At 30.7% G+C, this 23,412-nt stretch overlaps 1 protein-coding gene across 3 annotated transcripts in view; it reads left to right on the top strand.

Annotated features, from left to right (window-relative positions):
* The window catches only part of LOC134688328 (hormonally up-regulated neu tumor-associated kinase-like), a 31,289-nt gene extending 9,630 nt beyond the window's left edge, over positions 1 to 21,659 (top strand). For 2 of the 3 annotated variants that reach the window (XM_063548919.1, XM_063548918.1), the window contains exons 2-10: positions 2,553 to 2,771; positions 10,656 to 10,948; positions 14,310 to 14,365; positions 15,002 to 15,155; positions 15,600 to 15,727; positions 17,068 to 17,160; positions 18,184 to 18,461; positions 19,607 to 19,778; positions 20,688 to 21,659. In XM_063548919.1, coding sequence (XP_063404989.1) covers positions 2,583 to 2,771; positions 10,656 to 10,948; positions 14,310 to 14,365; positions 15,002 to 15,155; positions 15,600 to 15,727; positions 17,068 to 17,160; positions 18,184 to 18,461; positions 19,607 to 19,778; positions 20,688 to 21,502 — 2,178 coding nt within the window. In that variant the 5' untranslated portion in view covers positions 2,553 to 2,582 and the 3' untranslated portion in view covers positions 21,503 to 21,659. Of the gene's footprint in view, positions 1 to 2,439; positions 2,461 to 2,552; positions 2,772 to 10,655; positions 10,949 to 14,309; positions 14,366 to 15,001; positions 15,156 to 15,599; positions 15,728 to 17,067; positions 17,161 to 18,183; positions 18,462 to 19,606; positions 19,779 to 20,687 lie in introns of those variants that run through there. The other variant, XM_063548920.1, reaches the window with a different exon arrangement.
* The last annotated feature ends 1,753 nt before the right edge of the window (positions 21,660 to 23,412 follow it).

Genomic DNA, 23,412 nt, shown 5'->3' with positions numbered 1-23,412 from the left:
TAAATCATCTGTGCGAACAACTTACTGATAATAGTTAATTCACATTTTATCATTGATATTGTTATTTTTCAAGGGTTGATACAAAATGAAGAACAAATGTGTTTATATACTTAAATTACTCAATTTAACACACATTTTAGTGTAAGCTACTGTAATGATAACTGCTGGTATCGACCAATAACAGTTGTTAAATAAAATTCGTTGCATTAGTTATTTTTCAATTCAACATTTACAAAATTTAATTGGTTAATTGAATTGTGACATAGGAATACATTCAGTAACACAATTCCTATTGTCCTAAATGCAAACCTTTATTTTTGTATTATAGTGCAAGATTTACCTATAGAAATCAGAAGCTGTATGTATCATTCATTGAAATACAAATGTAAAACCATCTTTGGCAACCAATACACCTTATCGCTATTTCCGCCTGACCCGAGAATCTGTTCCGCTTGAACTATTGGCGTCATACAACAATCACTTTTCCATTGTGGCGTCAGACATTTTGAATTATGACGTCAAAATTTTACGGGACCCTGTGTGATGTCCAGTAATGGCGGACAAATAGCGATTAGGTGTATAACACATAAGGTCAGTCATGCGGCATGTATGGGCCATTCTCATTGCCCTGTTTATCTTATGAAAATATATTAATTTAAAACGTTATCTACCACTCAGTAGAGTACAGGTCTTCAGTGTTATCCAGGAAGTCGTCTCAAAATTGGTGGTCCTTGGTGACGTATATTAATTTACTGAAGTCATTCCTATACATTTCAGCTTATATATATAATAACATGGTTAACAAAAACCATGACATTTAGTTTGAACTCTGCTTAAGATTGATAACTTGAGGATAAAAATATCCTAAAAAACTGGTGAAGTAACAAATGTATGCTGATCTTTAACTATTTAAGTGATACAACTGAATTTTAACATAGAAACTTATTGAACATACTGTGTGTACTAGTTGATTGGTTGGTTTGAGTTTGCGACTGTCAAACAGGTTTCATGTTTAGCTGGCAATACAAGCAGGTTTGTTCCACCATTTTCTACATAAAAAAATGTCTGTACCAAGTTAGGAATATGACAGTAGTTATCCATTCCGTTTGATGTGTTTGAGCTTTCGATTTTGTTGTTATTAGTATATGGACTTTCCATTTAGATCTTTTCTCTGAATTCGGTATTTTTACATTACACCGCCTAGAGCAAAATCTATATTTCCACAAGAGCTTATTTACAAAATTTTCATCTGTTAAACACTTACAATATAAAAAGAAAGCAAAATAGATAAAGAAGCTTGGACCTATAAATTAGAAACACTTTTGAAAGTTTCAAAACGACAACAAAAGGAACGAAATTCAGTAAGGAAAAATTAAGTTTATCGAAGTCTGAAAAGGTATACGTCTTAACAAACTGTACCATCATAAGTACCCAACGATAATACATGCGACACCCGTGCCCGGTCAATAAATAAATAGTTAACTATGGAGACTACATTTTACGGACTCATTGAATTCGAAAATGCGTTAAAATGTAAAAAATTTCAGCATTAAACAATGAATATGTACAATAAAAACAATAGCTACTTAAAAAAATGTCAAGTGAAGTAATCAGTGATGAACCGAGGCTTACGCCAGAGAGTTATTGTGAATAAATATTTGTATATCCATTCAATTATAAATAATCATCTTATAATTGATTTTGAAAAAATGGCATAATATCTGTATTGTAAACATAATTCTCATTCGATCGGGCAGATCATTTTCCATATAAATGAAGTCATTAAGTCTAAATCAGGCGTTAAATAATCCTTAAATAAACATTCAAGACCTTTACATTATCCACATCAATTTCATTTAAAATCTGTATTAAATGGTTATCCTTATATTTCATCATGCGTCTTTTTCATTTCATGCTATATTTTTGTCATTTAAATACATAAAACATTTCTCAAATGATAAAACATCTATCTAATTTCATGTATCAAAGGAAACTATTGTGTTTTCACTTCATCTCTCTTTACTATCACTTAATAACGGACAAACATTTGCATTCTGAAGAAAGTCTTTGTTCAATATTTAAAAAGTCACGCCCGAGAAAATGTGCAATTACAGTGCACATTTTATGAAATAACAATACTGCCCTTTTATATATTAATAAAGTAAACACTAGTCCACTTTGTGTATTGTCGACCTATGATCTACAAACTAAACCATCATAAATACCTACAGAAATTGACGTTTCCTTTCAGTCTGATCTCAACATTTCTCAGGTAAGGGTAATATATGATAAATAATGAACATACCTATATAAGAATACAATTACGGCCTTGCAAATATTTGGATAAAACTGGTACAAGTAACAGGTATAGATTAAACATCCGTTGGAAAATAAATCTTTTAAAGGTTACAGAATGTCGAAGCCGTCCATTGATAAATTAAACAATAAAAAAGAATAACGGTGTTCTACATTGCATTGATGTTTGAAAAATAAATATCAAAGCTAATATTTATAAATTTAAAAATATTTAATTTGAAACTTTTTTATTGTAGAATAATTTTCAATACAGTTAAGCGGTGAAGATGACTATTATAACAGATATGATTGATTCGGCAGGTTTTTTGCCGAGAAAAGTTACTGAAGTTCCAAGGGATGTGATTCTAAGTTTTCAACATTCTAAAAAAGTTGGGAATTACCTACTTGGGAAATCAATTGGTGAAGGATCTTTCGCAAAAGTAAAAGAAGCGATGCATATTCTTACAGGAGAAAAGGTAAGCTGCAGTTTTCTCTCTATTAATTTTGATTCTCTATTAAACTTTGTAAAACATTCAGGGAGCCGAAACTTCAGAGACAAATCAAGATGAATGTTACAAATCAAAATTCAAAGATATTTGAGACTTTCACAGAGGACTAGAAGTTAAAAAAATAAACAATCATAAAATCACATAAATACACGACCGGACAGTGCAGCTTTTGAGGTTATATAAGATAAAGTCACAGTGGATATAGTCAAAATTAAATACCATGACTTTTACCGCTGTCAGTCCTTAACGGGTTTTAATGTTGATGTTATATTTGTTATTCTCGTGGTGTTTTGTCTGTTGCTTGGTCCGTTTCTGTGTGTGTTGCGTTTCGGTGTTGTGTCGTTGTTCTCCTCTTATATTTAATGCGTTTTCCTCGGTTTTAGTTTGTTACCCCGATTTTGTTTTTTGTTTATGGATTTATGAGTTTTGAACAGCGGTATACTACTGTTGCCTTTATTTAATAGCCATATGTTTTTTTATAAATTATATTTCATAAACTATAAAACGACAGAAGACAAATGGGTTGAAAGTACCATCAACATGATTAACTTAACGCTGGTTTCGTTACCCCATGGTTGCAAGATTATTATAATGCAAAGGCTATTCAATATTGATTTTTACCAGTACAAGTATCATGTCCATGGAAACGGTCTTTATCATGTTATATTTTGTATCCTATAGATTCTCTTTTTTTAAATTTGTACAGACATATCCCATTGATGAGAATACTCATTGCCAAACTGTAACCGATTATGACATGCCAGCACCCTGCGGATAAATAAAGAGTACCGAATTCTCAGGAATCCCTCATCAAATGATAGAAAGAAGCTCAAACACATCAAACTTAGATGTTTTAATTATATCGGTGTCAACATCTACTATGTATCTCTTCTGTTAAACATTATTTTAACAAGAGGCAAAAGATACCAAAAGGAATATTTAAACACATAAGTCGAAAACAAACTGATATCGCCATGACAGAAAACTAAAAACGACAAAAAGGCAAACATAACTACACAAACTGACGTCTGTGCAACACAAACCAAACTAACACCGGGGTTGAACGATAGCATAACCCTTTCGTGTTCTCCGTTGAATATGTTGATAAGTATTATCAGTTATTTACTACTCTGTTGAAAACTATGTATACTTTTATGTGACAGTTCTTAGTATCCATTCGTTTTTATGTGTTTTGTCATTTGATTTTGCCGTGTGATTATGGACTTTCCGATTCCATTTTCCTCTGAGTTCAGTATTTTTGTTATTTTACTTTAAACTGCATTGGCATTCATAGGTTTTAGGGTAAAACTTTCCCGATGATAAATAATTCAGAAAAACACTTCAGACACACCAAAACTATAAAATTGTATTTTCATTTTAGAATTATTTCAAGTACTAATAAGTCATTTACTTAAAAAAAATCCTATTCAGAAAAATTAAAATCTTCAAAAATAGTTTATACCTTGTACTGCTTCTGGTGCGAATAAAAATTACGTCTTTGAATACAACACAATATAATTGTTATAACTACATTAAACGAACCCTTTCATTTTAGTGATATTTGTAAATAGTCATTCAAATTTTGGTGTAAATATGCTTTATCTTAATATATGTGTACATTTAGATAATTAGATAAACTCTGATGATATTCTACACTAAAAGTGCTATAAAATTAGTCATTAAAATTTATGTTCCTTTTATCCCGTGAAGTAATATCTTTGGTTGTATTTAAAGATTTAATTTTTAAAGGCATATTACATATCTAGTATATGTCAGGTCATACTAACCATTATACTTACTTTCTACATTAGTTCTTTTGCTGCATGGATAATTATCTAACCCTTCTAAGTTTGGTTTTCAGTCGTTATGCTGGTGTTAGAATTTCGATATACATATTTTCGGATACTTTTAATGGAGGGACTTGCATGTAAACATGTTGAGAAACTTACTTCATTTAACAAAGCTAACAACTGTTATTATGACACCTTATCATTTGATCACAAGTATATACTACACTGAGTAAATTTTATCGTAAGCAAAATGCATTGAATTTTTTGTTGTTGTCATAATTACGTTTAGTCGCATTCGACATGAGTTTGAATGCATTTCATGGTATCATATGTGGTTCCTATCAGTTAATATCAAATATATACTTTCTGCTTCCTAACATTTGAAACGTATTCTGCTATTTCCATAATTCATTTTTTGCTGTTAAGCTGTCTAGACTACATTTGCTGGTTCAGTTCTCTGTAATTCCCTCGCATATGTTGATGACCCTTGCTCTCTTCTGTTATCGTCTGACCAATATTTGATGGTCAGTGTCCATGCTTTCCTTGACCATAAAATAACGATAATAGCGTGATAATAATTGAAAAAAGTATTTACTTCATTGTTAATTATGAGATTGACTATATACCTATTTATTTATTATCCGTACTGTGTAGATCTAAAAAAGAATCATAACGAAGTGATAATCTTTCCACTGACCATATACTTCAGCTTTTGAAATAAATACTTGAACGTATGGATATCCGTGATATATGACCAGTTGTATAACTTCAGGTTTATAATCATGTGATATATAAAGCCAAAAGTAGTATACCGCTGTCCAATAGTTATAAATCGATTAAGCGAAAACAAATCTTGTTTACAAATCTTAACCGAGGAAAACACATCAACTACAAGAGGACATCAACGGAACAACAGAAACACTGAACTGCAAAAAACAAAAACAAACGCAAACATAGAAAAGGGACTTTTTTTATAACAGTTGCCATATTCCTAACTTGATACAGGACATTTTAAGAATAAAAAAGGTGGGTTTAACCTGAATTTATGGGTAGCAAATAATAATTAAACAGTAATTCAACATTTTACTCTGTGTGCTTTTTAAATTGATATAAATAGAACACATATATTTCGACTCTTTAAAATTTAAGAGTCTATCCTAAATTGAGGTACTGTGGATTCATTATTATTCGTCGGATACCAATTTTCGTCTTTTAGAAAATGTTGTTTGTGCTGTATTTAGACCCCTCTACCAAGAAATGTGTTTGAAATGCAGACGTATAAAAAATGCGGGATTTTAAAATTAAAACTCAGACACAAAACTAAACTTTGTACTAAGCCAAAAAATGTCAGAAATGTAATAATCACATTGATCCATGAGTAGCTTTGATGATAACACCAAATTAAAAAAAAACCAAGCGTGGTCATAATAAATGAAAGGTGATGCCACACATCACCCCTTCCCCGCTAAGATATTTTTCCAACTTGTTTTGTCACAATGTTATGAATCTATTGTTAATTTGAAAATGGAAAGTAACAGAAAAGATACTAGTAGGACCTTCAAACTAATCAAAAGCTTAATATAGATGTAGCCAGATACCCAAAAAATTAAAGGATTTTTTTTTATATTTTAAATAATAAAACAGTTTTATTTCCCATTGCATTGTAACAAATGTTCAAATTTGCAGTGATGCATAACAGTTGCGTTAATAATAAACTGAATTGACGGTTTCTGTTTGTAGATAATTTCAATCAAATTTGTAATACGGTGTGATATTTCTAGATTGTATCTTCCAAATGAATTTTTGTTTTGCTTTGTGAATTCAATCGAATTGACAGCTTTGATGACACGTTGAGATAGTAGTAAAAAGTTTTAATGGTATTTTGGTGTATATTTTTGTTTCAAAAAGAAAGAAAAAAGTAAACAGATATATATCCTCTGAATTATTAATATCAATACTTTAACCTTCGGTATCTGGTCCTGAAATAAAAAGTGAAATGAATGACAATACTCCAAAAAATATATTAATTAGAGACAAGTGCCCTCTCCATCAATACACCTGACAGATCAATTAACACATCACAGATAATAAACTGGTATCTTATATGTAAGAGAGAATTTTTCTAAAGCTTTTCTAAATGAATAAAGTTATCATATGAACACATGCACTTGAACAAGTAAAGGTGCACGTATACAAAGGTTTCTAATCGTCTATAAGGTATCAAGTCTCATTTTGTCGAACACTTTTGACCACAAAATTCAAATAATACTATACTTTATTATATTTATAGATAAACGTATGTAAAGAGGCCTAAACATTTATAGGATCTCAAAAGAGATTACTATTTTCAACCACGTTGGATGCACGAAATTTATATGTTGTTTTCATTTTAAAGAACGTGCACAATGAATCAAAACTGAACACGACAGTCCTTAGAGTCATACTGGGACTAGATATTTTTCGCACGATATATACAACCTTTTCGGTTGATGGTTATTATATAATATATGTTTTCGACAAACATAGCGTATTGTTATTGATGGGTGTTGGTGAACATGTACATCATGTAAATCTTCACAAAAACACATTTTAATAAGTGAATGTACAGTACTAAAATTTAACTATAACTGGAGATAAAGCCTGATCAGAATATTTCTTTTAACATTAGATAATAATCATATTGAAGATGACAGTCTTAAGTACTTTGTCATATATATTATAAACTGAATACACACATTTCTTCGTACATTGAGGAAAAAAGAACAATAGCGCTCCTCGTCACCTCTACTAGGCGTGTTTTTTGGCGAATAGTTTGTTAACCCATTATAAGATATTTATTGCAATGTTATCTTATAAAATTATGACCATGAACCTCTTCATCATTATATTATAATTTTATCTTACAAAATTATGACCGTGAACTTTTTCTTCATTATTTAAAGAAAACTTTATAGAGCAAATATTTTCATACAATAGATAAAAAGCTGTAAAAGACTTTTATTGCATGTGTCCAACAATTGAAACAGAATAAAGAAGATAATCAATCCATGTACAGGTCATCGACCAGATAAATTACATGCTACATCTGGAGGTATATAAGAACAAAAAAGGCAACAATAGTATACCGGTGTTCAAATTCATTAATCGATTGAAAGAAAACAAATCTAGATTACAAACTAAAACTGATGGAAACACATCAACACATAAGACGTAAAACAAAGGAACAACAGGAAGAATAAATGCAACAAAAACACACACCATCATTCATAGAAAAAAATCTATTTTATGACATCTGCCATATTCCAGGACATTTTAAGAAACAAATGGTGGGTTGGACCTGGTTAAATGGCTAGTAAAACCTGCCGCTTTATGACAATGTTAAAGAATATCGCTAAAATGACATCACTGCATGACAGATATACAATACAAACACATGCAAGAACATTCAACACAATGAAATGCACACACAAATAAAATGTAATATAATAGTCGACACAACATGCTAATCGCAGAATAACAACGAACATTTTCAATAATCAATAAACACCACAGGATATCATAAACAGTGACTCGCTTACGTAACTTACATTTTAATCTCGAAAGAGTCCTTAACATTTATAGGCTATTTTAATCAAATAAAAAGTACACCTAATATGCCTCGTTATTAGGATTGTCGGTATAAAGGTGGAAGGAAATTTCATTTTGCCCATACTTACAACTTCGCATCCAATTGAATTGCTTGCATTTGGTTTGTATGTCTCTTGCTCTATATTTCACAATCTCTATGTTTCATAATTTATATGTTTAAATAGACTAAAGAAATCTTAAACCCTGGGTTCAAATAACTTCAGAGCAAATTGTTCCTAACTCTCTCACTGTGGAAGGAACGAAAACGATTCGCACACGTGAAAAAAAAAATGTTTTTAACACTGTCGGCAAAAAACTTCAGTTCACAATTTGAATTAAATACAGATTAATCATATATCGTGATCTTTAACTTATAAATTATGAAAGGTGAAAAGGTCTACTCAACGACATTTTATTGATAAACGTCAGGCTAGGGGGTTTAATGTAAGGAAAAGTAAGACAAACGTCAAACCATAGGATTTAGTGAAAGGAAAATAAAGAATCACTTTTAATAAAAAGTTTGGGTATTGTTATCAAACATAACACTTGATATTGACAACTACTAATAACAGCTCTCTGAAATCGAGCCGAAGAAATCCTTTGTGACACATTGCTCAGTTGTTTAATATGTATTTAATTCCCGCATGAATGTAGCATAGATTGATACTGTGTCATTGTTATAAAGAAGTTTATTACATAATTTGTTTAAAAGAAGTGAATCAGATCAGTGATTGATTGTATTATTCTCTAATGGCAACGTATATGTTGTTTATATATGCTGCAAATTTTAATTGCTTAAATTATTTAGGTTTTTTTTTCTCTCATTTATATTGTTTTTTTTTACCAAATTTAAACTTTTTAATATTAAAAAAAAAAATGCGAGAACATATAAAACTTATGAAACAAAAGTTAAACTTTTTCAATCCATTACTTTTACCAATTTACCAAAAAACAACTATATTTTCATCTGCACTGTTTTCGCATCATGAATCACAATATCCCCACAGTTTCTATGAAATTTGTTTTTATTAATATAACAAATATTCAGATAGAATGCATCTAGGTAGATAACACTATTTGACGCATCAAAAAGTGGAAATATTTTGCTAAAACAATTGTTTTCTTTTCGTTTGATGTGTTAGAGCTTTTGATTTTACCACTTGTAATGAGACTTTACGGTTTAAATTTTCCTTGTAGTTCAGTATTTTTGTGATTTTAACTTTGCATAAGTACAACTTTGTTTCAAAATTCCATAATCACGTACATATCAAAATAAACAAGATGTTTAAACTAGATATAATTACATATCATCTTCAGATTGATAACGAATTCAATATATATTTAAACTGATAACATAATAAGATCTCTTTATCTAACGCTTTATTTTCTTACCTTATATTAAAAACAACTTGTATTTAGAAAATCAATTTGATAAAAGCTATATAACACCAAGCATTAGTAGATGATTTTAAAAGAAATAGATTATCTAATTTAAATTTCACTACGTAAAAGCACAATCTTTCACTCCATATTGTATTGAAGCTATTTTTGTCGCGTTATTGAAAAATCAACGATTTATTTTGAAATGCATGTAACACAATATTTGAATATAACTGAATAAAAAATGCATAGATTTGTGTCAACAAATAAAAGTTTTATTTATAAACAAATTTATATTTCGACATCTATATCATACTCATCAAAAATATATTACAAAAATTCAAGGTTATGCGATAAGTGTCGGTAGACTTTTTCTTAATGCGATGTATGGCTGATAGAAATGACTTATCTTGAATGGTGACGCCAAGTTCTTTATTTGCATTTTCGTCATTGTTAAGTGAAGAATAAAAATTTGCCTTGGCTTTCTATTCATTCCATTATATAATTGAATGGTGTAGGTGTTATCTTTAAGTTTTATTAAATATTGAGCGAAGACAACATTCTCAAGTTTGTATTCGAGAGATACCAAGAGGACATTCAACATTCATAAGTCAAAAAGAAACTGCAAAAGCCATGGTAAGAACGAAAAATATCGAAAAAAACAAATAGGTCCCCAAAACGCTATATAGATCCTCGAAGACTCAGAACACAATGCTCACCAAATAAAACGAATGAAATCTGAGATAATTTCTAGGTCAGCGATGAAATTTCGAATCAAATTATGACTTTCAAATTTAATGCGCGTACGTATATTCGAGGCAAGCAAACGTGAATCAAATATACGCATAAAAGATATGGATATCATATCTATGAGACAATTACAAAAGTAACCATTAGTTTTATTGACGACTAAGGGTGGTTAGAAAAAGTTTAAGTTCATACATTAAAGTTTTATTTTATCTTGGAAGCATCTGTACAATGCAAGAAAATCGAACAGGGAGAACAAATTAGTTAAACTCTTTAGCAATTATTAAATAAACAACTTATGTTTTAGGTGGCTGTCAAAATAATCGATAAACGCAAAGCAAAAGAAGATTCATACGTTAGAAAGAATCTTCGGCGAGAAGGAAAGATTTTGCAAATGGTTAGACACCCGAATGTTGTGCAGTTACTGGAAATTATGGAAACAGAAAACAGTTACTACCTGGTTATGGAATATTGTAAGGGTGGCGATCTCATGGATTACATTTGTCAACGTAAGAAACTCGAGGAGAGAGAAGCTAAAAGATTTATTCGACAAGTGATTTCAGCATTAGACTATTTACACAGAATGGGAATACTGCATAGGTATGGAAATTGTTTGCATTATAAGTCGGTTTCATGGGCTTACGGATTTTCAGATTGAACAAGTACACCCTTGTTTTATAATCCAATAATCATATACAGTAAAAAACTAAGAATATGTCATTATTATGGTAGATTTGTTCAAGAAAAGAATAACATTAACCATAAGCGTGAGCATATCTATGATTTTCGAGCTCCCAAATTATTCTGACCCCGAATCTATGATTTTCGAGCTCCCAAATTATTCTGACCCCGAATCTATGATTTTCGAGCTCCCAAATTATTCTGACCCCAAATCTATGATTTTCGAGCTCCCAAATTATTCTGACCCCGAATCTATGATTTTCGAGCTCCCAAATTATTCTGACCCCGAGAAACAGTAGCAGTACTGCCCAGCAGAATTAAAATTAAGTACTAAATGTCCTTGCTTGCAAAATATGCCTCTATACGGATGAAAACAAGTGACAGGTTCTATTATGACAAAGATTTCGGAATGTCGTCACCGAAAAAAAAAAAGATAAATGAGCATTAAACTGTTTATGAGCATACAATATAATTATATCTTATTTGGTATAATTAGAAGAGAGTAATTCAATTAAAAAATCAGGAAATGTGGTATGGTTGTCAATGAGATAACTATCCTACAAGACTCAAATGAAGTGGCTGTAAACAATTAAGTTTAGAAAGGTATTTGTGTGGGAACCTAAGGTTAGAGCAACTACATAACTTTTTCCACTGAAACTGAATCAATTAAATGAAGTGTATTATGAGGCTTGTTACCATCGGAACCGCAAGCAGCGGTACCGACCTAGAGTAAGCAAAACAAATAGATCGACTTCCATACGGACATTATCATGTGTCTTGAAAAAGCCGTCGTCATGTACGCTACAACCTTTGTTTTCTTTGACCTGTATTTGAGATGTTAAACACTCATCTAAATTCATTCATCAAAATATATCAAGTTTGTATAAGATCTTTATTTTGGTTTCTAACAAACCATATACGGCACAAGTAATCTGTTATATTATTCACATTACTTATATCAGGTAATTGACTTTCCATTTTCATCATGTGCATGAAAGCAAACGTAATTAGATACGAACATTATGTTATGTTATGTACCTGCAATTACAACATCTAGACTCCATCAATCGACTGTGGCATAATTACATGTATACAATTTCATTTATTAATCAAAATGAAACACGCACCTGCTCACATTATTCGTCGGTGTACCGTTCGACCTAAAAAAAAACATATATAATACCTTACTTAAGATTTAATAATAGCGGTAATGTTTTTGTATTGACATCAGTGTCATGAATCACATCAACTCATTCACAATAACTAATGTAACTATTTAGAAGAGAATAGTGAAAATGCAGGGTATACGTCAATAAGACTTAAAAGAAATAAAACTTAGACATCTATGTACACTTTGGAAGACAATCATAATACTCAATAACCTTTAAGATAAAATAAAGCCAAACGTAACACTACAATACATTTATTATCATTATATACCAGTGTGTGTTGAGGTTATTGTGGTTTTGTTTATCCGTCTCAGTGAGAGTCAGATATAATGTTGTTTAAATAGTTGTTATTGACTTTGAATTTGATTTCTGGAACTGTAGCTATGATCTCACCAGTCCTTTGTGTCTGAAGTCTTTTTGTTAGTTGTGTTCTGTGTTTTGTGTAATCTAATGAGTCTATGATTGTTTTAACTGATTTGTTATATCTCTTTCTTTTATGTATGATGTTACAACACTGTCCAATAAAGGTTGGTACAATGTAATTCTACGGCATTATTCGGAAAAATTCTCTAACTGGAAAATATTTAACAGTAGCTACACTCTAAACGTAGATGTGTTAAAATCTTAGTTTCGAGATAAGTAACATTGAAAAGTTTTGCAAAACTAATATCGAAGCCAAAATTAAACGGCAATAACTTCGTACCCATCTTTTAATCTTAACCATTCTGGTACGATTCCTTCAGGAATTTCCCTAAGTATAAGGACTTTTACTTTTCCTCTTAACAAGTTGTTCCTGTATATTTTTTGGAAGAGGGCTTATACAAATATTGAAAATTTTACAAGTATTGTTTCCCCCTGTATAGTGCTTTGTTATTTTATTAGATTCTTTCAAAACTAAATGAAGGTTTGTCCCTACTCAATCTTCCACTGCCAATAAAACTGGCCACTATGAAATAGAGCTGAGGTATTAAACACCATCAAACAATCAAATATTACCTTAATACAGCAGTAGATGCTGTAAACAATATTATTTTCTCTGATATATTAAGAGGTCGTTAAATCATAGTATATACTAATGAGATTTACCTTTTTCACCTTTGCGGTTTAATGAGGCGAAAATACATGTCATTAGATTGTCGATCTAAAACATCAATGAAAAATCTTAATAATTGGCAAAAATCAATTTCATTTGATTGAAAACAACAAGTGAAAGAAAAATAATGTAAATCTGTACTTGGCACCATGTAAGATATTTATCTGATGTTTGATCGTATTTTCGATCATACTGTAAAATTGAATGGTAATTAATCACGGAAGTCCGTTAATGATCTGTAAATAGCTAGATCTATAATGTAACGATTGTTCCGCAAGTTCTCCTAATTTTTATTCTGACAACAGTACCATAGGGTTTTATACACAGACCTGTTTTCAAGACTATATTTAGGGACATTAAATAACATTTCTATAACAATAACATTATACACATATGACTAAAACGCCTAAAATGTCGCAGATTTCGCACACACATTAATAGGTTTGACAGTTGGGCGGATTTTTGATGTCACGTTTGTGAGAGAAATAAAGACAAAACTCTTACTTTCATTGAAAACATGGGGTTGATTGGTAGTTCCTCAGAACAATGCTAACAAACTTGCAAACACAGCTATTGTGTTTAAGCATATATATGATCATACATAGCATCAGACACATGAGAATTGCCACTTTAGCCACTGCATTCCCTCTTTAGGAATAGGATATTTATACTATAAAGCCTTAAACAGTTTGTTCTGTTAAATTTTCTCTTGAAAGACAAATATATATCTATTGTCTACTGGTTCTTTATAATGAGTTATTTTCCAAAGGAACATACTTAAGCTAGTAACGTCTGTGTTCAGTATCATTCAGACACTCTATTTCATGATTTGTAATAATCTTTTCTCAACATTGTAAAGAATGGCTGGTCTCTTTTGTTTTGTTAACGATTTGTTTAATGTTAAATATGATATCATGATGTTCATAAATTAAGGGATAATGAATATAAAACATAAACTTGTGCTTATACTTTTAAAAAATTTCATTTATTTCATGTTTGCTTTTTACTTTCGTTTTAGAGATCTAAAGGTAGAAAATTTACTACTTGATGAGAATAGAGATATAAAAATTATAGGTAAGTGTAAACTGTACATTGCAATTTGTGTTTGTTGTTAGGTATTTAGGATAGATTTATCTCTCTCTAAATTGTGTCCGATATTTAAAAGATTATACATATTTCTAGGAAACCGTTATGTTTTTAACATTTATTATATCCGATCAATAGACTAATACATTTACACTGAAATGCACAAATGTAATGAAAGTAACATGTACTGGTGAATTTTCCTTACATGTATTACAACAACTTATATGCTATAATTTTGGTATGTTTATTAGGTGGGAAGAGGGGAAGGCCAGGAAGTCATGTTGGCTACGGAGAATACTTGCATAATAGATATAAGTAGATATGTTGACGTGCACCACACAGCAAACGGAATTCTTAATCCGATTTATTTTTGGAAAAGTTAAATGTGCTTAGAATATAAAAAGACCATCAAATTTGAAGTCCGTAAACGTCATAAAAATGGGGATATCTTTTTTGGTATACTGATCAAAATCTATCTGACATGTCCTGTTTTCATGATTAAGTAAAAAATCTAAATAATCTCAATACACTGTACATAGAAAAACTGTATGTACGTATAATACACTACAATGCAATCAAAATATCTATAGTGATTCTGATAGTAGTTGTGTTCTTTCCTCCTAGACTTTGGTCTTAGCAACAAGATAAAAGTTGTCACAACAAAAGATGGAGTTCGAGCCCAGGAGCATCTAGTCACACAATGTGGAAGTCCAGCTTATGCCGCACCAGAGTTACTTGGGAGAAAGAAATATGGACCTCAAGTTGATGTCTGGAGCATGTAAGGAATGATTCGTTTTATTTATGAGCAAATTCATCCGATAAAAAATATGTTCGTTTCACTTTCATTTTTGTTGGCGACTTTGTTCATGACAATACTACCGACAGAATATTTTCATACCTTTTTTCCTTTTTGTGAAAAAATTACAAGGAGTATTTATTGATTTTATATTTTCGAGATTGTTAAATTAAAACAAAAAGTATATGAGTAATTAACTTTGAAGAGTGGATGTATCAAAATTAAATTGAATAAAGAGGTCGAACACGTTTCTTAAAATACGAAAACTCCACTGTCAAATTATAAGCAATTTATAGATTTGACGGTTGATCACAACAACAAAACTTTAACGTAAAAAAACGAAGAATAGAAGACGGACATTTTCTAAGTATGTTCAATTTTATATATTTAGTTTTGCTATATTGACCGGGTCTATTTCTTTTTCAGTGGAGTCAATATGTTTGCAATGTTGACTGGAAACCTTCCATTTACTGTTCAGCCGTTTAATATAAAAGTTCTTCACAATAAAATGATAGCCGGCCAAATGAATCCAGTCCCAGATACTATAAGTAGAGGTATGTAATGGGAGAAACATATTATTAATAAAAAAAAAAAACTCTGCAAAACGTTGGTAAAATAAGACAATTGATTTTAGCAAAAAATACCATATCAATTGTTATAACATACTAGGAGTTATTCTCTCTGTTTTCCAGAACTTAAATTACATTTGCCTAATGATTGGAAGAACGATCTGAGAGTCCAGTCAAACAATTAGTTGATATTAAATATACATAGTATGTTTTATTACTATTTTTCACTGTTTATTGACTATATTTCATCAGAGTTCCTCTAACCTATGTTCCTTGCTTTGTTATTGTCTTCCTTTGAAATGATCCATTTTGTTTAAAATTTAATGTTAAAAAAATCTGATATTGTCATCAAACTAAGGCTGCACCCAGATTTTCTTTGATAACAAATTCATACAATAAATGTAACGCCAAAGGCACATTCACATTGGTTAAAATCGATCGATGTACTTAATGAATAAACTCATTGCAACTATGTTAATATCTATACATTCAGCATGCTTAACTTTTAAGTTCTTATCATATTCATATTGTGTTAAATAGTTTTTGATTGATTAAGAAACCCCATAATGATAAACAGTATATTATTGATGATTAGAACGCCAGTTGGTTTCCACATTCACAATAGGAATGTTGTCTTTCTCTGTTACGTTGAATTAAGAGATTTTTTATCTTTGATTATTGTCACTGACATCTCCTGTTTAAAATTGTTTTGGTATTGTTTTTCAAATTGTCTATTACAAATCAATTAATTACATAACGACATGTCTGAGTGTTTTTGTATCAAGCAAGTGTTTGCATAATTGCCATCTGCAGGAAATACTTTGTATCGCAAATCGACAGGTTCCTTTAACTATCATATTGAAAAACTATGATTTTGTTTTACACATGTTAATCGAAGTAAGACGTACCCCTTAGAACTGATATGAAATAGTCAGTTAATTTATTTTTACACGAATAATATGATACTGCAATTCTTCAGAAAAATTTGTCGTTAGATGGTTAAGACTGACTTTTCTTGGACCGATAATGTTATTACAACATTCTTAGTCTTCAAACTGGGCACTCCGATCATTCCTAATGTATGATATTGGAGAATAACGCTTGAAATACACTTTACTATAATCTTCATTTCTTTCATATTTAGAAATAACATTAAATGCACGATCATATTATTTATCACTGCCTTACAATGCTCTGTTTCATTTCATTTTATAAATCCTCAATTGAGCTGTGTAATTTAAAAAAAAAACTTTTTATTTATTGTTTACATATTGATTTATCCAAGTGCATCAGTGCGAACTAATTTCTTTTCCATCTTCTCTCAGACTGCCGAGATTTAATAAGGAAACTCCTGACTCCGGACCCAGATAAAAGAATAACATTAACTGAGGCAATGAAACATCCATGGATTGCAGAAGGTAAGATATATAGAAACCATAGAAAATATATGATAGAAAACGGAAGGAAACAGTGCTAAAAATTCTATTAGGAATACAGTTTTGTTTTAAACATATTCATTTTATTTTAAGTAATTGGGAAACAATAGTTATCAAAGGTACCAGGATTCTAATTCAATACGCCAGACGCGCGTTTCGTCTACAGAAGACTCATCAGTGAAGCTCAGATCAAAATAGTTGTAAAGCCAAACAAAGTACAAAGTTGAAGAGCATTGAAGACCAAATATTCCAAAAACAAGTTATTGCAACTTATATTAAACCCTTTCCACTTTGCGGGTGTACGTAAATACTGCTTTCATTGTTAGTCTTCAATTTTTCTCATCAAAGATTAATGTATTGCTCGTTATGGGCATCAAACATTTTTGGAATCGATTAATGACTCAATGAGTAAAACAAAACAAGACACATCAAAAGGATATAAAAAACATTTTCTGCTTTAATACACAAGAATGCAATCTAGGTTATATGCTTTGTTTTATGTTGTTGAATAATTACTTACTTAGTTATACACCATGGCTTTAAAATTCATTATGCAAAACATGATGTAAATCAATCGAATATTTTACAACAAACAATTGTTTTTTCAATAGCGAAACAATCCTTAGTTCTTTTCAAACTCTTACAATCTTTTCAACCTTATCATTGTGTCGTTAAGCTTGAAGACGGACCTGGAAACCGCTCATTCAGAACATGACGATAGCTTCATTTAAACAAATATAAACTAAAAACCAAACCAAAGGTGTATCATTGCTGTACAATGATTATAAATACATACTAATGCTAACATTAAATTAGCTTGTGTGATATTCTTATACATATTCACGTTAAAGTACGGATTCAAACAAGAAATGGTGCAATTTGGTTGTATTCCAGGTATTAAAAAAACATGAAATGTTTAATAGTTACATTTATATGAAAAATCAATTAGCAGAAAATAATTTTCAATACGAAAATGTCTATGTGTTCTCTCATATTTTAAAATAGGTAAAACTAAACCCCTTGAACGATCAGTGTTTCCAAACCGGCGAAGAAGTGATGAGCTAGATGAGACAATCTTAAAACATATGAGTGAAATCCAAGGATTTCGGCTTGGTGAAGTCATTCGGTTTGTCACTGGGAATCTTCCTAGCCCAGCACTATCTATGTATCATACTCTAGATCAAAGATTGAAAAGATATTATGCAGATATGAGAGTAAGAGGGAAAATGTCTGCTTTAGAAAGCTACTCAAACAGAGCAGGACAAGCATTTCAGACTTACCAGGTAAATGTGAAAGAATATATACGCTAATTACATGAGTCAATTTCAAAAAGAAATATCACCCTCTTTAATAAACATACTATTTGAAGATGTTTTATGAATTAACAAAAATTGTCTTTATCTGTGGGAGTAATGTCATTGATAATCAACAAGTAAAGAGGGACAACTCTAATCAAGAAAAAATTATATCAGATTTACATTTTTATATAAAATTTAGTTAGTTTTATTTCCAAATAGCAGTATATATTGGTACATTTTTCTTGTTAGATTTTGCTTAGGTAAAGTATTTTCTCTTAACTTTTCTAAATATAGACAACACAAGTTAATCGATGTTAAAATCACGCATATCAATTTAGAAGACAAATCAAGATTATAAAAAAAGTAAAATTACGGAAATACCGAAATCAGAGGAAAATCAAATCTGAAAGTCCCTAATCACATGGCAAAATCAAATAAGAAAACACATCAAAAACCAATGGACAACAATTGTCATATTCCTGACTTGGTACAGGCATTTTCAAATGTAGAAAATGGTGGAGTAAACCTGGTTTTATAGCGCTAAACCTCTCACTTTGTACGACAGTATTATCAAAATACACTCAAAGATTACAAAAGATGTTCATGGGAGTCGAATATTTTGCTTATTATTACCACTACTTTTGTACCGCAACATTGCTATGTGACTATTTAATCTACTTGCATTCCACACAGTCAGTGTGTACCGCTTTGAAAACAGTAGTATGAACTTGAGATGGAAGAAAGAGTATAACTCTTTAGGGCAAAATTGTCGATTTGGTTTTACTATTTATACTTGAACCTTTTGTTTTTCAATACTCTCGGTTGGTAGAATTGTTTTCTTTTTAAAAGTTTGGTCCATAAAAGTACCAGACAAAAGTTATCATTGAAAAAAGTAAAATCTCAAACATACTATACTCCGAAAAAAATTCAGAACGGAAGTCCCTTATCATATGTCAAATTCAAAAGCTCAAACACATCAAACTAATTGTTAACAACTGTCATATTCCTGACTTGGTACAGACATTTTCCTATGTAGAAACACGTATTGTGCATACAGAAGTCTTTTCAATTCTTTTTTTTATAATATCACCGATATGTTACGACTGATGTTGAACTTTTCATTATTCCAGGTGCGGAAACATAGATCAGTGCCAGCTTCTCCAATACCGACAGCCCCTGTATTAAAAGTAAACAAAGAAGAGAAGAAACAGACTGTTCTTACTGATGGTGTGACATCAAATATAGAGAAAGATCTTACTATTGTAGAAATAGATGAAAATGCTAACCATATAAATATTAGAGGTATATTTTTTTAAGTAATCTTGATCAGTATTGATATTGTACATAATATATTGATATTGTAATACTATATTGATATTTGACACAATATAACCACTCAGAAAGGATTTCAGGTTACCACAAACACTTATTTTAATGTATGGCGTATTCTCTGCAAAAAACTGTTGATTGCATTTTAATAAGATATTGACATGTAAAACTGATATGATTGTCAATGAAACAACTCTCCACCAATGACTAAAACGACGTAAAGATATAGCAAGTATACAGAACCTTACGGCCTTAACAAAATCCAAACCCAAAGCCCATAACTATCTATGAGAACCATGAACCGGGAAATGTAGAGCAATTCAAACGAGAAAACACTAACGGCTTGGTTGATGTACAATACAATAAACGTAAAACCAATATAATAAAAAGCAATCCATGTAGTAGGCAAGCACATTCATCAAATTAAAAAAAATACAGAAAAAATCCTCTTCTTGAATTGAGAATCAAAATGAGCAGTACTCTCTGAACGTACCATTTCTAACGTGATTACAAAATGGCACCAATTACCATAGTCAAGATGTATTTACCCCATTTGGTAAACGTCACAGAAATCATACAATTTTGTGTATACGTACAAAGCTATTCAGACATTCATGGAAAAAATATAAAAGACGGCTCGATATGCTTTCAATATAAACACTTATAATAAAGTTTTAGCCAATACTAAAGTAAGTAATTTGGAAATTCATAAGCACATATAAAACAACTTCTGTGATAACATGGATAATGTTCACGAATCGAAAAAAAAGTCTAAATAAATAAGATCTAATAACATTTTGATGGAGAATGAATGTCACAATATATTTAGTTTAATTTTTACAATAGTTCGTTTGTTAGTTCTGTGATCTAATTGTTTTGCAGTTTGTGATCCTACAAAGGCGGGAAAATGTAAAGAGAATGAACAAGAAGGCAAAGAAAATCAACAGAAACCAAATATAGATACTACAGGGAACAACAAGGAACAAATAGAGAAAAAAGTATTAATGCCAAAACTAGCTCAGAAATGCACTGTGCTTGACAGTAACATGCCACAAAATGGTGCTACATCTTCGCGATCCTCTTCCCCTGTAAAGGAACGGTGTGAATCGCCAACCAAATCTCGAAGATGTTCACTGACGAAACCAATTTTATCTCCAAGAAAAGTAAATCCAAAAGCACAGACTGATTTAGGACTTTCTAAAGATAAAACAAATAAAAATGATAATTGTAGAACTTATTCTGCTCAAGCTGGCTTTAAACGATTCCAACGAATATCAATGGATGGTTCTAGAAATACACAATATGACCTAAATGGAAGATTCATACGAAAGACTGAGGTCAAAATTGTGAACAACAAAAAGAAAATTGATTTGATTTATTCCACAACGAGTGACAACTCATCTGACAACAGTTCAAAACTGTCATGTCACTCACCAACGCTTTCTGAACGTTTCAACAGTCCAATTGTGGAACAGACTAAAATGTTCTTACGGGCAAAACTAAACAATGGAAATATAAAAACCGGTATTTCTAAAGACCAATCAAAAGACGAAAGTTCAATCGACGAAATTTCGCCGATATCGTCACCGTCTAAACAAATGAGTTCCCGCGCAACAACACGAACTGATTTATCGTCATTTGCAAAAGATGGACATATTGCACTTCCATGTATTACACCAGTTCATAGGAACAGTTGATAAATAGTTCAAAATAAAATATTTTTATTGTTACGTTCATACAAATATGTATCCAACAACAACGAAAAGCTTATATTGTTGATCATTTTGTTATAACTTATTTGCTTTATTCTGTAAATTGTGCAATATTGATTATTGAATAAAACGTTTAATTGTTGAGTATGATATTGCGGGGTTGTTGTGTAAAGTACAACTTAATCATAAAATATTCTTGGTATCACCATCTCAGTAGTCAATAAATCATTCCTGTTATCACATGCGTAGTAGCAAAGTTTACTTATGCGCTGATACGATAAATCATTGATGCCAGCATTTTCTATAAATTTTCTGCTCATGAATTTTAAAATCGCTAGAAGTACTGGGGTTCTTCTACTTCTAGGCATACATTGTCTTCGCAATATATGTCATACAACTAGCGAACCATAGCTCGCATGAAAAATATTGGGTTATTTCGTTGTTGTGTTTGGTTTTCCAACCGTTTTAATTCGAATACCACGTTGTGTGTTTTGTAGGCGAAACACCTGTCTGATGATCTAGATTATAAGCCATGTAAGTTAATATCATACAAAGTTTCATTTGTTCAATCCACAGTTTTCTACATTAAAAAAATACCTGTAACAAGTCAGGAATATGATAGTTGTTATTCATACGTTTGATGTGTTAGTTTCTTTGTTTTTGCAATTTGTTTAGGAACTTTCCGTTTTGAATTTTACTCAGAGTCAGTGTTTTTGTTATTTTACTTTTTATTTTTGTTTCTCACGTTAGTACGTATTTTTTTTAAATCTTTGAATGCAATATATAGTACGCATATCAGAGTTTGTTTAAACCAAAAGGAAATATGACAGATGCAAACGACATCTTCAGTGTAAGGATATTAACAGATATTTTACCAGACGTGTGAAACTTTTCCTTAATTTGAAATTGGACGAAATGAGTTATATTGAACACGATACTGATATAGTACCAGAAAATAACCAACAAGAATATGTTTCCATTGAACCCGATGTCGTGCTCTAATTATTATATTTCTATATTTAGTGGACCGTGAAATCTGGGACAAAACTTAATTTTGCAAATATCTTCACAAAGTTTCAATTTGATGTGACCTCAACATCAGCTCAATCCAAAAAAATAACATGATACTGTTAAAACGAAAAGACGACAAATTGACAATTATTGTGATTAAAACACAAGGTAAATAAAACATGACCATGCTCGTCTATATAAAGACTATACTTGTTTTTTATTCCGATATGATCAAACTGGGTCGCCATAACTGACAAACAAGAAATCAAATGATTTTCGAATGTGCTTAGATTTATAAAATTTGAAAAGCAGAAAACAGTGTCATTGATTAGTTTAATTTTAATTCACTAATAAATTCAAAAGTAACAAACAAAGTGTGTTAGTGTCGTTCATTTATACTATTTCAAGTCTGCAACTTAAGGTAGCACAATACAAAGATTTTTCATCCCCATTCAGTCATCTTTAAACTGATGTAATTTCACTCATCTTTTTTTAAATTTTATAAAGCAGGTACTATAAGAAAGAAGAAGGATTAATCTTTCAAATTGTGATAATTTCATTATGACATTATTATTACATAATTCATTGTTATGTAATTAGTTGCTATATTGTGATGTCCATACTTGAATGGATTTAGCTTCTTATTCATATCATCTCAAAATATTTTATAGATTCTTGCACAACACAGTTTGACCTCCAAGACTGTGTCTCAGATTTTTTCTATTGTATTTCATTCTCTCATAAATCTTCAATGAAGTTTGCAACATCAATTCATAAAAGACCACTAAATTCAATTGGGTATAAAGTTTGAAATATTGAAATTTTTGGACATCTGAAAGAAAAGATACGACAACTTTGAAGAGCTATAATAAAAAAAAGTACCT

The sequence above is a fragment of the Mytilus trossulus genome, chromosome 10 (genome assembly GCF_036588685.1).
Source record: "Mytilus trossulus isolate FHL-02 chromosome 10, PNRI_Mtr1.1.1.hap1, whole genome shotgun sequence".
In the NCBI taxonomy this organism is placed as follows: Eukaryota; Metazoa; Mollusca; class Bivalvia; order Mytilida; family Mytilidae; genus Mytilus; species Mytilus trossulus.
Note: the sequence above shows the minus strand (reverse complement) of the source record. Positions and strands in the feature narration are given on the sequence as shown.